Source organism: Helicoverpa zea, chromosome 19, assembly GCF_022581195.2.
Source record: "Helicoverpa zea isolate HzStark_Cry1AcR chromosome 19, ilHelZeax1.1, whole genome shotgun sequence".
In the NCBI taxonomy this organism is placed as follows: Eukaryota; Metazoa; Arthropoda; class Insecta; order Lepidoptera; family Noctuidae; genus Helicoverpa; species Helicoverpa zea.
The window spans coordinates 198500-212266 of NC_061470.1; the positions used below are offsets into that span (position 1 = coordinate 198500).

Consider the following 13767-nt stretch of genomic DNA (forward strand, 5'->3'; position numbering starts at 1 on the left):
ACCTATTGTGGGTCTTGAGATATTGACGTCAGAAAATCGCTATTTTTACTATACACTCACTGACTGACTGACTGACTCACTCATCAAAAACCTAGACCACTTCCAATGGTCGTATTGACTTGAAATTTGGCATGGAGGTAGGTCTTTATGTAAAGATAAAGGGAAAAATCTGAAAATGGCCAAGTGTGAGTCGGTTTCAAAATGATGAAGGTATACCCGATGTTTTATACCCCTAAGGAACTAAAACGAACTAAAATCTATATTTACATACTATATCTTCGAATGGTCGTATCGATCTGAAATTCGTTACAAAGGTTTGTATTTAGTCAAAGTAAAGTAAAAATCTGAAAACGGCCAAGTGTGAGTCACTTTCGAAAATAACGAATGTGTAACTTTGATCCACGAACATAATATATAATAACATGTCATGTCAGTCAGTTGGTAAATCTAGTCCATTTAGTTAATCTAGTTCATTTCTTTGTAAGAAGCATAGTGCATATTTAAAAATCTGAAAGATAGTATAAATGAGACATTTCCTTAACTAACTTAATCATAAGAAGAAAATTAAATAAACAACCTTACAAAAATAAATGAAATCCCACCCAAAACTAAAATGTGAAAGACTGCCAAGTTCGATAATATGGGAATGCTTCGCCTATAAAAGAAGTGAGATCTGAATAAGTACCAAGTTCCATACACATACCTCAGTTAAAAATAGTTACTTTTTAATAATGTTACTTGGCAAGTTTTAATAGAAAATTAAATACTTGATTCATTGCGTTTAGTAGGTTTATAACAAGGTGTGGGAAAACTTGCCAAGTAACATTATTAAAAAGTAACTATTTTTAACTGAGGTATGTGTATGGAACTTGGTACTTATTCAGATCTCACTTCTTTTATAGGCGAAGCATTCCCATATTATCGAACTTGGCAGTCTTTCACATTTTAGTTTTGGGTGGGATTAATCTAACTTTAGGATATTGATAGGATCAGGTAACTAGTCAACTCTGGGATAAAACCTAGGTTCACGGTGTCTAATTCTGATTATCTACGATTCCACTAATTAATAAGCGCAGTGGGAGCGCAATCAACAATACTGAAACTGCCTCAAGTTTATAAATGTCGTAAGACAAATAACCTCAACATAAAGCAAAAATGGATCGGTCTCACCGTGTTTCCACTCTTAGCGCATGATGATGCGCACATCGCTATGGCGCGCAGTTCAGCAAGGCTTCACGTTCACAGACACCACGGAGATGCACCAACACTCCGACCTCACGATCGCACGTCAGGCTCCGATTCCAGCTGGGATGCTCCATTTTGTCGCCATATTGCACAATAATCACCATAACCGTGCCTGCGCTGAAATTCTTAATCAATTTTCTACTATATCCTCCATATCAAAATTCTGATGTTTCCTTATTTTGTTTTCTGCCTACTGGAAAACATGGTATTCAGCATGTGCCTATCGTGCACTCAGAAATCCAGAAAGTTTGTCTTCACGTGGCGAATTCTCTCGAAACTAATCCACCATCGGCCGCCACACATCACTCCAAACGAGCACATCACTTTTTCACTTTTTGAACACGTGGGCATGGCAATCCTTAACACATGTGGGCATTCGGATTGCATCCCACTTCTGATGTCGGATTGGGGGGCGACGAAACATCAAGAATGGCACTATTGTCCGACACCAGCTAGGGTAATCGCACAAAGAGATAACTAAAAACACTCTAATCTCAAAAACGTTTATTCAAATTAGTCAGAACAAAAGACAGCCCCCAAAACGCCCGCCCTTCGCCACTTCCTATGTGTTTTGGCTGGGGAGAAGAAGTGGCGGAACAAACTCCCCAGCAACACATGTCTGTCTGTTAGGTTAGAAGAACCTTTACACTTTAATTTCAAAAGACACTTTACACACTTTACAATATGCAATAACACTAGGTACACTAGACGTGACGTAGGGCAGTTTCGAGATGTGTGCCGCACGACGACTCAACGAAGACTGAGCTCCGTCGACGCCACGCTGACCACCACGACTCTGCCAAGCGCGCCAAAATGTTGTTTCACCGGAAACGCCACCAGATGGCGCGCTTACGTCTCGTTTAGTGTCCGTACTATTGACCATCTCCGACATATATATTATATGTATAGATATATATATATATGTATATATTTATATATATATATAGATTAAGGAGCTTCTTTAAAAAGCATAAAATAAAAAATTAAAACCCCAACCCAAAAAAAAAGTTGCTACGCAATTATACAAAAAGTCAAAATATAAAAAGCTGTAGGGTTGCTGGATTTGAAATTAAAGCCCCGTTGTACTAGACGATAGTTTATTGACAACTTGTCTTATGAAACGTAACACTTTACAATATTTATGCAACAATGTTGAGGCAACCCTAAGTGGAGGGACGAAAGGGACTGCGTGGCTATCGCCGATCAACCTCCCCTAGCTGGCTAGTTCCTGAAGACTGCTAGGCTATCGAACAGGATCTAGTCGTACTTAGGCTCAGAATTTGCTGCGTGGCTACCGGACTCTGAGCCTCTAGCTAGTGGAATGAATGGTTTGCTCGATGACGGTTCTGCTTATAAAGGCAGACTGTTTACATGTGTGCACAATATCTACACGTAGTTGTTTGTAGTGGTGATGCGGCGCTCACGCAGATAGACGGCGTTACTGATCTGCTGAAGCTGTCTTTAAGTTTATGACTGCCACCCACACTAGCAGTCTTCAAGAACCTGATAAGGAATCACTACGTTTCCAATTTGTAACTGGGTATAATACCCTACTGTTGCAGACTATTGTCAAGTTTAATTGGCAACTTTAAATATACATATATCATATAATTATACATATACATATTTCTGTTATATCTATCTATTATATATACACTCAGCGGCACGGAATTTGGCCCAAACAAATACAAGTAGATATCAGCCCAGATAGCTGTTGTAAATTCTAATTTCATATGACATATTGTCAGTCCTTTCGTAATTGTTAATAAAAATACAGAAAAATGTGTGTATGTTTAACTTTTGTAACACTAGAAACAGATTCCGTTGTAGGAACACAAAGCAGAAAGTTAAGTTTAAATTCAGATAGAAATTGCCAAAGTACTAAGCACGTTTCAAAAAAAAATTATGATTATGATCGTTTTTTGTTTCTCTTTTTTTCACAATTTGATCTGAAAATTACCCTTACTGCAGCTCAAGTTGCTCAAGTAGTGTTGCTAAGACGTCAAGGGCGGAAGCAGCGGAAGATGGTTGAAACTTTAAGTGCAGCGCGTACAAGTTAGAGATATGCATAGAAAATGTATGACCAGACTGGCCCTTACACAAGAAGACCAGAAAGTGGGGGTGTAAGGTGTTCGTCGGCGCACGACGACCGATTTATCGTACGTGCAATAATGAAAAATCGGTTTCTCACTGCGTTAGCGATACGCTAGCCTTTGCAAACAGCAAGAGAAGTCAACGTCCGTAAGCGCACAATAAGAAGAAGGATGGAGGAACGGGATCTGCGTGCTCGAAGACCAACTCGAGGCCCGGAACTTCTCCCGCACTATCGCATAGCCAGACTTAGGTTTGCAAGAGAACATGCAAATTAGACGCATGACCAATGGAGTAAAATTTTATGGACCGATGAATGCAGAGTCGTCTTAAGAGCTCCAGACGGCCGTGAATGTGAATGCAGAAAGCGTGGAGAATGGTTTCTTCCCACCACTACCAAGCAAACAGTCGATTTTCATGGTGGGTCCATCTTGGTTTGGCGAGGCATAAGTTCAGAAGCCCGTACTGAATTACTGGTTGTCGAAAGTCGTCTATCGACAGTGCGGTATATTGAAGAGATCCTTCAAAATCATGTTTTACCCTGTCAGGGATTCATAGGAAGTGAAGAATTTTGTATAATACAGGACAATGCTCGACCGCACGCAGCTCTTTGCGTAACCGATTACTTGTTCGAGGTCGGTATTCAAAAATTGGACTGGCCTGCAAGAAATCCAGCCATGAATCCTGTAGAACATGTCTGGAACATGCTTAAAAGACAGGTCCAAGCAAGTCGTAACCCACCACGGACTCTTAGTGAACTGAAAACCGCGCTGGTAGCTGCCTGAGAGGAGATCTCTCAAGTGGAGATAAAAAACATCATCCAGAGCATGCCAGATCGTATGCAGGCAGTCATCAGATAAAGAGGAAGAAACACCCATTATTAAAATTCTATAACTTTCTGTTTTGTTAAAAATGTTGAATTTAAAAAGTTTATGGTGATTATTGCGGTAAAGGACTCTGTTTTCTAAGTCAATGAAACTTAGTGAAAATCCTCACAATTCTGTTGTTTGTTAGTCATATTCTTTTGGAAAATGAGTAAATTAAACAATTTTAAAATAAAAATTCAGATTTTTCATTTTAATAATGGTTATAAGGCTCAAATGTGCTTGGGCCAGATTCCGTGCCGCTGAGTGTACATATATTTATATATATATATATATTATTTTTTATTTGTTATTGTTTTAGGTATTAATATTATATATATGTACATACTGCACCAAAACTACCTGCGATATGGTTATTTCCTTTTTGTTACAATCCATCCAAAGGTTGTCTGTAAGAGATCGCTTTTAGCGATAAGACCGCCCATTGTGTCACCAACTTCAAAATTGTTTATTCTTGTTGATTTTTAATTGGTGTGCATAATAAAGAATATATCTATCTAGATGGCGCTGTATGTCTGTTACAAAGCTAAAAATAACTTTTAACACTAAGTAAGTACATAGTAGACTTTGACTTTGAATTTGTCTTGGCCTGCATTTGAATTTATGTTGACCGTACAATTGTCTACAGAAATGCCTGACCACCATAATAAGACTTGACGTGAATTTTAACTTGCACTTAAAAATTAGAAGCTCTCAAGCCCCGCCACCTGACCTTGAATAGACCAATGAAAAACAAGATCGCCCGGCGGCGCCCGGCGGCCAACCGAGCGCTGCCCTCGCTCCCGCACTGCCCGCACTGGACGCACCCCGTTCTCCTATCACGGTAAAACGATGCAATCTAGAGTGCAGCGTTTAGCAAAAACATTTCCTGCGAATATTTTGACAATGGAAACTGTTATTCCACAGTAGATCGAACCTGTATCTAGACACACGGCAGTGTGTCCGCCAAGTTCGAGCAAAAAAGGCGACACACCGGCCGTGGGTTATATTACACGAACCATTTCGGGCCAAATTCGACCCCCCTGTAACTCAAAATCTATTTTATTTACGCATATCAAATTTCTAGTATCTGTTGAGACCCCCTCACTTATCTAAAATACAAAATTTCATTAATATACCTATTGTAGGTCTTGAGATATTGACGTCAGAAAATCGCTATTTTTACTATACACTCACTGACTGATTCACTTATTCACTGATTCACTGATTCACTGACTCACTCATCAAAAACCTAGACCACTTTCAATGGTCGTATTGACTTGAAATTTGGCATGGAGGTAGGTCTTTATGTCAAGGTAAAGGGAAAAATCTGAAAATGGCCAAGTGTGAGTCGGTTTCAAAATAATGAAGGTGTTTTATACCCGGTGTAAATTTATACCCCTAAGGAACTAAAACGAACTAAATTTATCTATATTTATATAATATATCTTCGAATGGTACAAAGGTTTGTATTTAGTCAAAGTAAAGTAAAAATCTGAAAACGGCCAAGTGTGAATCACTTTCGAAAATAACGAATGTGTAACTTTGATCCACGAACATAATATATGATAACATGTCATGTCAGTCAGTTGGTAAATCTAGTCATAGTTAATCTAGTTCATTTCTTTGTAAGAAACATAGTGCATATTAAAAAATCTAAAAGATAGTATTAATGAGACATTTCTTTAACTAACTTCATCATAAGAAAAAAATAAAATAAACAACCTTACAAAAATAAATGAAATCCCACCCAAAACAAAAATGTGAAAGACTGCCAAGTTCGATAATATGGGAATGCTTCGCCTATAAAAGAAGTGAGATCTGAATAAGTACCAAGTTCCATACACATACCTCAGTTAAAAATAGTTACTTTTTAATGATGATTACTTGGCAAGTTTTAATAGAAAATTAAATACTTGATTCATTGCGTTTAGTAGGTTTATAACAAGGTGTATGAAAACTTGCCAAGTAACATCATTAAAAAGTAACTATTTTTAACTGAGGTATGTGTATGGAACTTGGTACTTATTCAGATCTCACTTCTTTTATAGGCGAAGCATTCCCATATTATCGAACTTGGCAGTCTTTCACATTTTTGTTTTGGGTGGGATCAAGCTTACATCGTGTAGATTATTGAACGTTGTATTACCATAAAACAATGTAACCCGGGTTGCAGTGTTTTGTCGTCACAGGGCCGAACTATGTCAAAAGCAATTATGCGAAATAAAATTCTTCCATCTTAAAAGTATGCAACTGTAAATTCGGGCATTTAATATTCAGTGAAACAATAATTATGCTAAATATTGTTTATGCCTTAAAAACATTCGTTGAAAAAAAAATATGCCAAGTGTGTTATGCCAAATACAATTCGGCCAAATAAAATTCTGCCAAATAGAAGGAACCCGTCTAACGGAATATCATCAGCAGGGATTTAATTGAAATACGATTTGGGTTTCACCGCCATGTTGTTTTTCCCTCATTCGATTTTCAAGATTTGAAATCACCGCTCCCGCATTTCTCTTTTCTGTCTTCATTCGTGTGCAATACTCCATTTGTGACAATCTTGATAAGACTTTTCAAACAAATACATATCTATATACATATAATAAATCTGTAAAAAAACTGTGTCTGTACATTGAATATATTAAAAAAATAATAATTGGGTGGGGTTTAGAAACAGTAATAGACCACAAATCCAAAAAAAAAATTCTGTCTGTATGTCTGCATGTCTGCATGTCTGTATGTCTGTTTGTTTGTACACGCTAATCTTCGGAACTACTGAACGGATTTCAATGATTTTTTCTTTGTTGTATCAGTATTAAGCCTGGTCAACATATAGGCTATAATTTATCTTCGAAACTTGAAGACCTGATGCAGAACACCAACAGACCAACAAAACATATTGTGGAAGCAGAATCGACGACTTTAACGCTCGCCCCAGACAGTAAAACACTTCCTTACACTGCACAAGACTACTTACATCATATTTAATAATCTCTAACTAACTAATATTACTGTACCACCCTCTAATAACTGTCCATAAAACAAATATCTTGTAACATTTGTCAACCCAATAAAATTCAATATTTCTGTCTATTTCAGTTCTGTCCATAATTAATTTATCCCTTTTTAAATAGCTATTGTGTAAACTTATGTTAAAACTAATGATTAACTTAAAAATAAAACCACCCTCTTGTCTTTATTTTTATTAGTATCTTTTTCTGGTTAATTTACATATGTTCTTGTTTAATTTTATTTTCCCTTGATACTTATCTGTAACTTTGCTATATTCTTTTATTGTTTAATAATATCATCACCCCCCTAAGTGAGTCCTGTGAACTGTATTTGTCAGCCACTTAGCTGTGTATTTGTACATTTCAGATATCTGCACGATAAAACACTCAAAATGCAGACCCGCAGAGCTACAGCTGTAAAAGACTTGGAAGACAAGCTGAGAGCTACCCTGAAAGAGCTGGAGACCACAAAGAACCTCTGTGCCCAGCTGCTGCAGGAGAGAGAAGACAGCGAAGTGGAAGTCAAGAATGTTGTCGACAAGAACACAGTCTTGAAAAATGACCTGGCTGAGCTGCATATTCAGCACATGGATCTCCTCGACCAACACAACCACCTGCAACAAGTGCTGTCATCCTTTCATGAGTGTAGTGATACTCATGAACTAACCCTAAGGCGCATACAAGAGCTTGAATTGGAGTTGAAGGAGGCCCACAACACCATTTCTCAATTGGAGGTTACAAAACACAGTGAACAGGCTGTTGAAACCCAATCTCTCTTTACTAAGTTGGTCGGTAGTACTCATGCAGTGTGCAGCCCGGCTGTAACCATAGACTTGACTGGTGATGATACCATTACACAATGTCCTCAAATTCTTAGTAAGAATAAGATTAAGAAATATGTTAAACTAAATAAAATCATTAGAAAATCTAGACTAGCCCTTAAAAAACAAATTAAGTTAAAAAATTGTATTAAGCTTAGGAAGGACCGCATTAACTTAGTACAACAATTACATAGTTGTTCTCTTGAGCTAGACCATTGTAGACACATGTATGACCTAGACACCCAATACTTAAATGACAGATTGCAGGCTAAAGAGTCACTATTGACTGAAATCTCTAGCAAGTATGAAGATTCACAAAACCAGCTTAGTGAACGTCTGCTTCAGGCCGGTGAGCTGGCAGATATAATCAAGTGCAATGTTGAGATGTTTGAGTCAATGCTTACTACCAGGAACCTCTCCAGTACCAGTACAGACTCCCCTCCATCTCCTGATTCTCCTCCTCTATCTGTCCCCTCACCTGACATTCCTCACGCTGTCCAGAGCGTTGAACAAGTGTCTCAGCAAAGGACTGTACTATTCACAGATAAGTTTGGTAAAGGCCTAGGTTCATACTTACAACACTACCTCTCGCCAACAAGTAGTGTTAGTAGTTATAGTTACCCAAACATGCATTTTAATTTTATAATAAATAATATTGTCAACAAACAATTTGATGATGATACGTCACTGATACTGTTAATAGGTAATAGCTTTGATTTAATTAAAAGTGACATAGTAAATGGTATTAACACCTTGTTAAAACTTAATTTTAAAAACATTATGATAGGTACACTCCCGTACTCAGATTCTTACACGACAGAACAAAATAATTATATTCATAGCTTGAACAGCTTAATTCACACCCTGACATGTTGTCATAGTGACAAATTATTGCTTTTTGATACTAACAATTTTGTTAGAGAATTTTATTTAACGCGGGAAACTATGTTTTATCCCAATAAATATAAAGATAAAATTGCTAATCTATTAGCATTTAATATTAACATGGTCATACAGAATGATATGACAAAGTTTAGGGAAACTACTGATACAGTATTGTCTAGCTTTTGCAACAATACTGTGGTAGATTTAAACTAGGTGCACCGACAATAGAAAAGCGAACTAATAACATCCTACTTTTCCATCAAAATATAAACCGCTTTTCTGGCAAAATTTTAGATATTGATCTTTTAATAGATAAGTACTCCACAGATGTATTGTGTTTTTCTGAGACTTGGTTGAAACCTGAGAAAATGTTATTCAGTATTAATAATTTTGTAGTTGCTAGTGTTTATAACAGGGCGTCAGCTGAAGGCGGAGGTGTAATTATATTGTGTAGAAATAATTTAAAATTTAAAGATAGAAAGGATATTACTTCCGGCTCGGTTGATCGCTTGTGTGAGGTAGCTTGTGCAGAAATTGGAAGCCATATAATTTTATGTGTTTACAGACCTCCAACATCAAATCTTTCATCATTTTTAGACTGTATGGAGGACATATTGAGTAAAGCTTGTAAAAGTAACAAGTTGGTCTTTGTCTCAGGGGACTTTAACATAAATATTCTTACTGAGTCACCTGAGAAATGTAAACTATTAGATTTATTTAAATCATTCAATTTAAAACATATTTTTAATGAACCAACTAGAATAACTGCTACTTCAAGCTCTTGCATAGATAATATCTTTACCAACTCTGAATTTCAGAGTTCTGCACTAATATCTGGAGTAAGGTCAGACCATTTAGGACAGCTTATTAATTATAAAACAAATGAAAAACCCGTATTAAATAAAATAATTACTTGTAGACCATTGACAAAATCAACTTTGAATAAATTCAAAAATAATGTGGAAAACAAATTGCCTAATATTAGCTTGAATTCCTCCAACCCAAATACTAATTTTAATAACTTGTTCCATAAATTATGTCAAGAATTCAATAAATCATGTCCTAAAAAAAAAGTTACAATTTCACAGAAACTTAAATTTTGCGATTGGTCTACCAAAGGAATAAGAATAAGTAGAGATGTCCTATACAACTTATACCACGAAAAATCAATGACTTCTGATCCTTCTTTCCATAACTATGTAAGGAACTACTCAAAGATATTCAAAAAAGTATGTACCCTTGCTAAATCCAAATCACTTAGTAGAAAAATTGCGAAATCTGACAATAAAATAAAAACTGTCTGGAGTATTATAAACTCTGAAACAGGTAAAACTAAATCACGTGACAATGATCCCCGATTAATTATTAATAATGTTATCGTCTCCGATAAAGCAGAAGTTGCCAACGCGTTTGATTCGTATTTCTCAAACATCCCGGTAGAGGTAACAAAATCACTTAACTCGTCCTCTCACACGGCTGAATCAATGCTAAAAACAAATTTTCCTAAAAATCTACCCGACTTTAAATTTAATCGTATTACGGAGCACACTATTTTAAGAACATTTAAGAGCTTAAACTCAAAAAGAACGGAAGATCTATGGGGAATTTCTGTGAAAGCCCTTAATTCCATTATAGTCTGCATCGCCCCCATATTAAGTGATATTTTTAATCTTTGCATTGACAGTGGTATCTTCCCTGACCTCATGAAGCACAGTAAAATTATTCCAATCTTCAAGTCAGGTTGTAAGAAAAACCCTTCTAATTATAGACCGATCTCTGTTCTTCCCGCGCTAAGTAAAATTTTTGAACGGATCATGCTAGATCAGATGTCCAGTCATTTTAACCTCAATCATATATTCCATGACCACCAGTTTGGTTTCTCGAAGGGTAGATGTACTACAGACGCAGGTGTCAGGCTAGTGACTCAAATCCTAGAAGCCTGGGAGAACTCACAGAACGCTTTAGGTGTATTCTGTGACCTTTCCAAGGCGTTTGATTGCGTGGATCACAACACTCTTATTTGTAAACTAAACCATTACGGAATTCGTGGTAAAGCTCTCAAACTTGTCTTATCCTATTTGTCAGACAGACAGCAAAAAGTAGATATAAACGGATCAACATCTTCAGGGTCATTAGTTAAAATGGGCGTGCCTCAAGGTTCAATACTGGGCCCCTTTCTATTTCTTGCATATATTAATGATCTCCCGTACATGATGTCTGACTTGGCAGATGTAATTCTATTTGCAGATGACACTTCCCTTATTTTTAAAATTAATAGAAAAGAAATGTAGATGATTGCCTGGCTACTCTTTCAAAATGGTTTGCTGCCAATAATCTATTACTAAACAGCACAAAAACAAAATGTATAAAATTCGCGTTACCCAATGTAGCCCAAGCTGATCTCAACATCACGCTTGAGGGCAATAAACTAGACTTAATTAAAGAAACCACTTTCTTGGGCATAACCTTAGATTCAACATTACAATGGGGTGCCCACATTACCGCCTTGTCGGCTAAACTTAGTTCTGCAGCTTTTGCAGTAAGAAAAATAAAGCAACTTACGGATGTAGCAACGGCTAGGCTAGTATATTTCGCCTACTTTCACAGTCTAATGTCTTATGGCACTTTGCTGTGGGGGGCAGCGGCTGACGTAGAATCTGTTTTTATACTTCAGAAACGGGCAATTCGAGCTATATATAATATGGGACCTCGCGAATCACTGAGAGAGTTTTTTAAAGAAATCAATATTCTCACGTTGCCTTCTCTCTATATTCTTGAAAACATCATGTTTGTTCGAAAAAATTTACACCGGTACGAGGTAAAAAGCGACATTCACAATATTAATACTAGAAATAAGCATAAAATAGTCGTCCCAAAATTTAGATTAAGCAAAACAAACAAATCGTTTCTAGGGAATAGTGTTCGGTTTTACAATAAGCTACCTAAATGTGTAACAGACCTTACTGATAAAAAATTCAAGAATGTCGTCAAGTCTACTCTTATTAAGAGAGCATACTATAAAATCAAAGACTATATTGACGACAAGGATGTATGGCGTTAGTCCTATATTGCACAAGTGGCTTCCCTGGCGACTGGCAGGCTGTCTAGGAATATCTCTGTCCTCATTAATGTTCTTGCTCTTATCACGTTGTTATTATTATTATTTCTTTTTTCTATTGCTTTATATAACTTGGTTTGTTTAATTTATTAACTTCTTAAAATAGTTTGTATAATAATTTTCTCTAATAACTTCCTAGTTCAACTTGCATTGTATAACTTTCTCAAAGTCAACCCAAAAAATATTGTAAACATTTCTTTTTCATGTTATTGTCGTATGTATCAATACATACAAATTGTAACACCTATTGTTTTTAAAAAGAGTAACCATGGAGTTTCTTGCCCGTTCTTCTCCATAGGAAGCTACTTTTGGAATGGGCAACTAGAATCAAACTTAGTTATAATTTTGACGTTCATAAGTGCTTGTAAAGGCCTACATGAAATAAATGATTTGATTTGATTTGATTGATTTGAAACTATAAGAGATACCAAAATGGTGCCATGGCAAAAATTGTTTCATGTGATGAGCATTTTCAGCTGAGATAATAAATTTTAAGATCTGGAACACCTGATGTGGAACCCCAAGAGCCCAGCTTCTCTGTACCATATACAGGTATGACGTTTTAGTAAAAGTTGTTCAACTTGATAAGCACTTTCTATTGACTTATACAAATTGAAGATCTAAAACACCTGATGTGGAACTCCAGGGGACCAGCTAGACTATAGCATATAGAGGTGTGACGTTTTAGCAAAAGTTGTTCAATCTAATAAGCACTCTCTATTGACGTATATACACCGAAGATCTGGAACACCTGATGTGGAACTTCAAGAGCAATACTACACTTGAAATGTATAGAAACGAATGTTATGAAATAGGTATGATGACACGAAACCGACGATTATCCCTTTATACACTATAGAAATACGAACTCAAGGACAATCCCCGGTCGACGTCGTTAAAAAAAAGACAATCCCCGGTTCTGTGCTATACCATTGCTAACTGCGTGGATGAAAACTACTTGGGCTATTGTGATGGGATGCTAATGGACTAGGAATGGGGAAACTACGGGTACTATGGCACCTGCCGATGACAATGTATTAGATACATGTAAAAATTGCAGGTGGAGACTTCGCCAGCTCACTTACTGGGCCCCCGGGAATCAGTCACTGAATAGCAACAAGAGGGCAACAGGGACATGAGCGGCTGAAGTGTGAGAATACCTCGGCGGATTTTAAACGCAGATTACGCGCTCCCTGTGGGTCACTTACCACGAGGCATCCTCCGAGCAGGGCTACTAACCCTGCTCTAGCGACTCTACTCTGGACGGCCAAGCCAAGCCAGAGGCTTGAGACCTACCCCCGTCATGGTTCACTCCGACCGGCCGGAGATGGGGGCAGTATACTCTCCCTGGAGAACTCAGTATATATAGCCCCGCGGGGTAGCTACTCCCCGTCATCAGCCTCAGATGTCCTGCGGTGCTTATATCTCATTATTATTGTCGTTATTATCTCAAGAGCCTTTGTCCCAATTATGTTAGAGTCGACTTCCAGTCACGATGCAACTGAGTACCAGTGTTTTACAAGGAGCGACTGCCTATCTGACCTCCACAACCCGGTTACCCGCTCAACCCAACACCCCTTGGTAAGACTGGTCAGACTTACTGGTCTGACTACCCATAACGACTGCCAAGAATGTTCAATGACAGCCGGAACCTACAGTTTAACATGCCTTCCAAATAACGGTCATTGGTATCCAAAATTTACGTAGAAAGTACATACGAACTTAGAAAA

At 37.3% G+C, this 13767-nt stretch overlaps 1 protein-coding gene across 1 annotated transcript; it reads left to right on the plus strand.

The window, feature by feature from the left end:
- The first annotated feature begins 7103 nt into the window (after positions 1 to 7103).
- LOC124639605 lies at positions 7104 to 11210 on the plus strand. The gene is made up of 2 exons (XM_047177046.1): positions 7104 to 8363; positions 10724 to 11210. The coding sequence occupies exons 1-2, from the start codon at positions 7606 to 7608 to the stop codon at positions 11208 to 11210; spliced, it is 1245 nt and encodes a 414-aa protein (XP_047033002.1). The 5' UTR covers positions 7104 to 7605.
- The last annotated feature ends 2557 nt before the right edge of the window (positions 11211 to 13767 follow it).

Coding starts and splice junctions, on each gene's coding strand:
- LOC124639605 (XM_047177046.1), top strand. CDS start 7,606: ATGCAGACCCGCAGAGCTACAGCTGTAAAAGACTTGGAAGACAAGCTG. Junction 8,364..10,723: donor GATTCACAAAACCAGCTTAG/TGAACGTCTGCT, acceptor AAGTAAAATTTT/TGAACGGATCATGCTAGATC.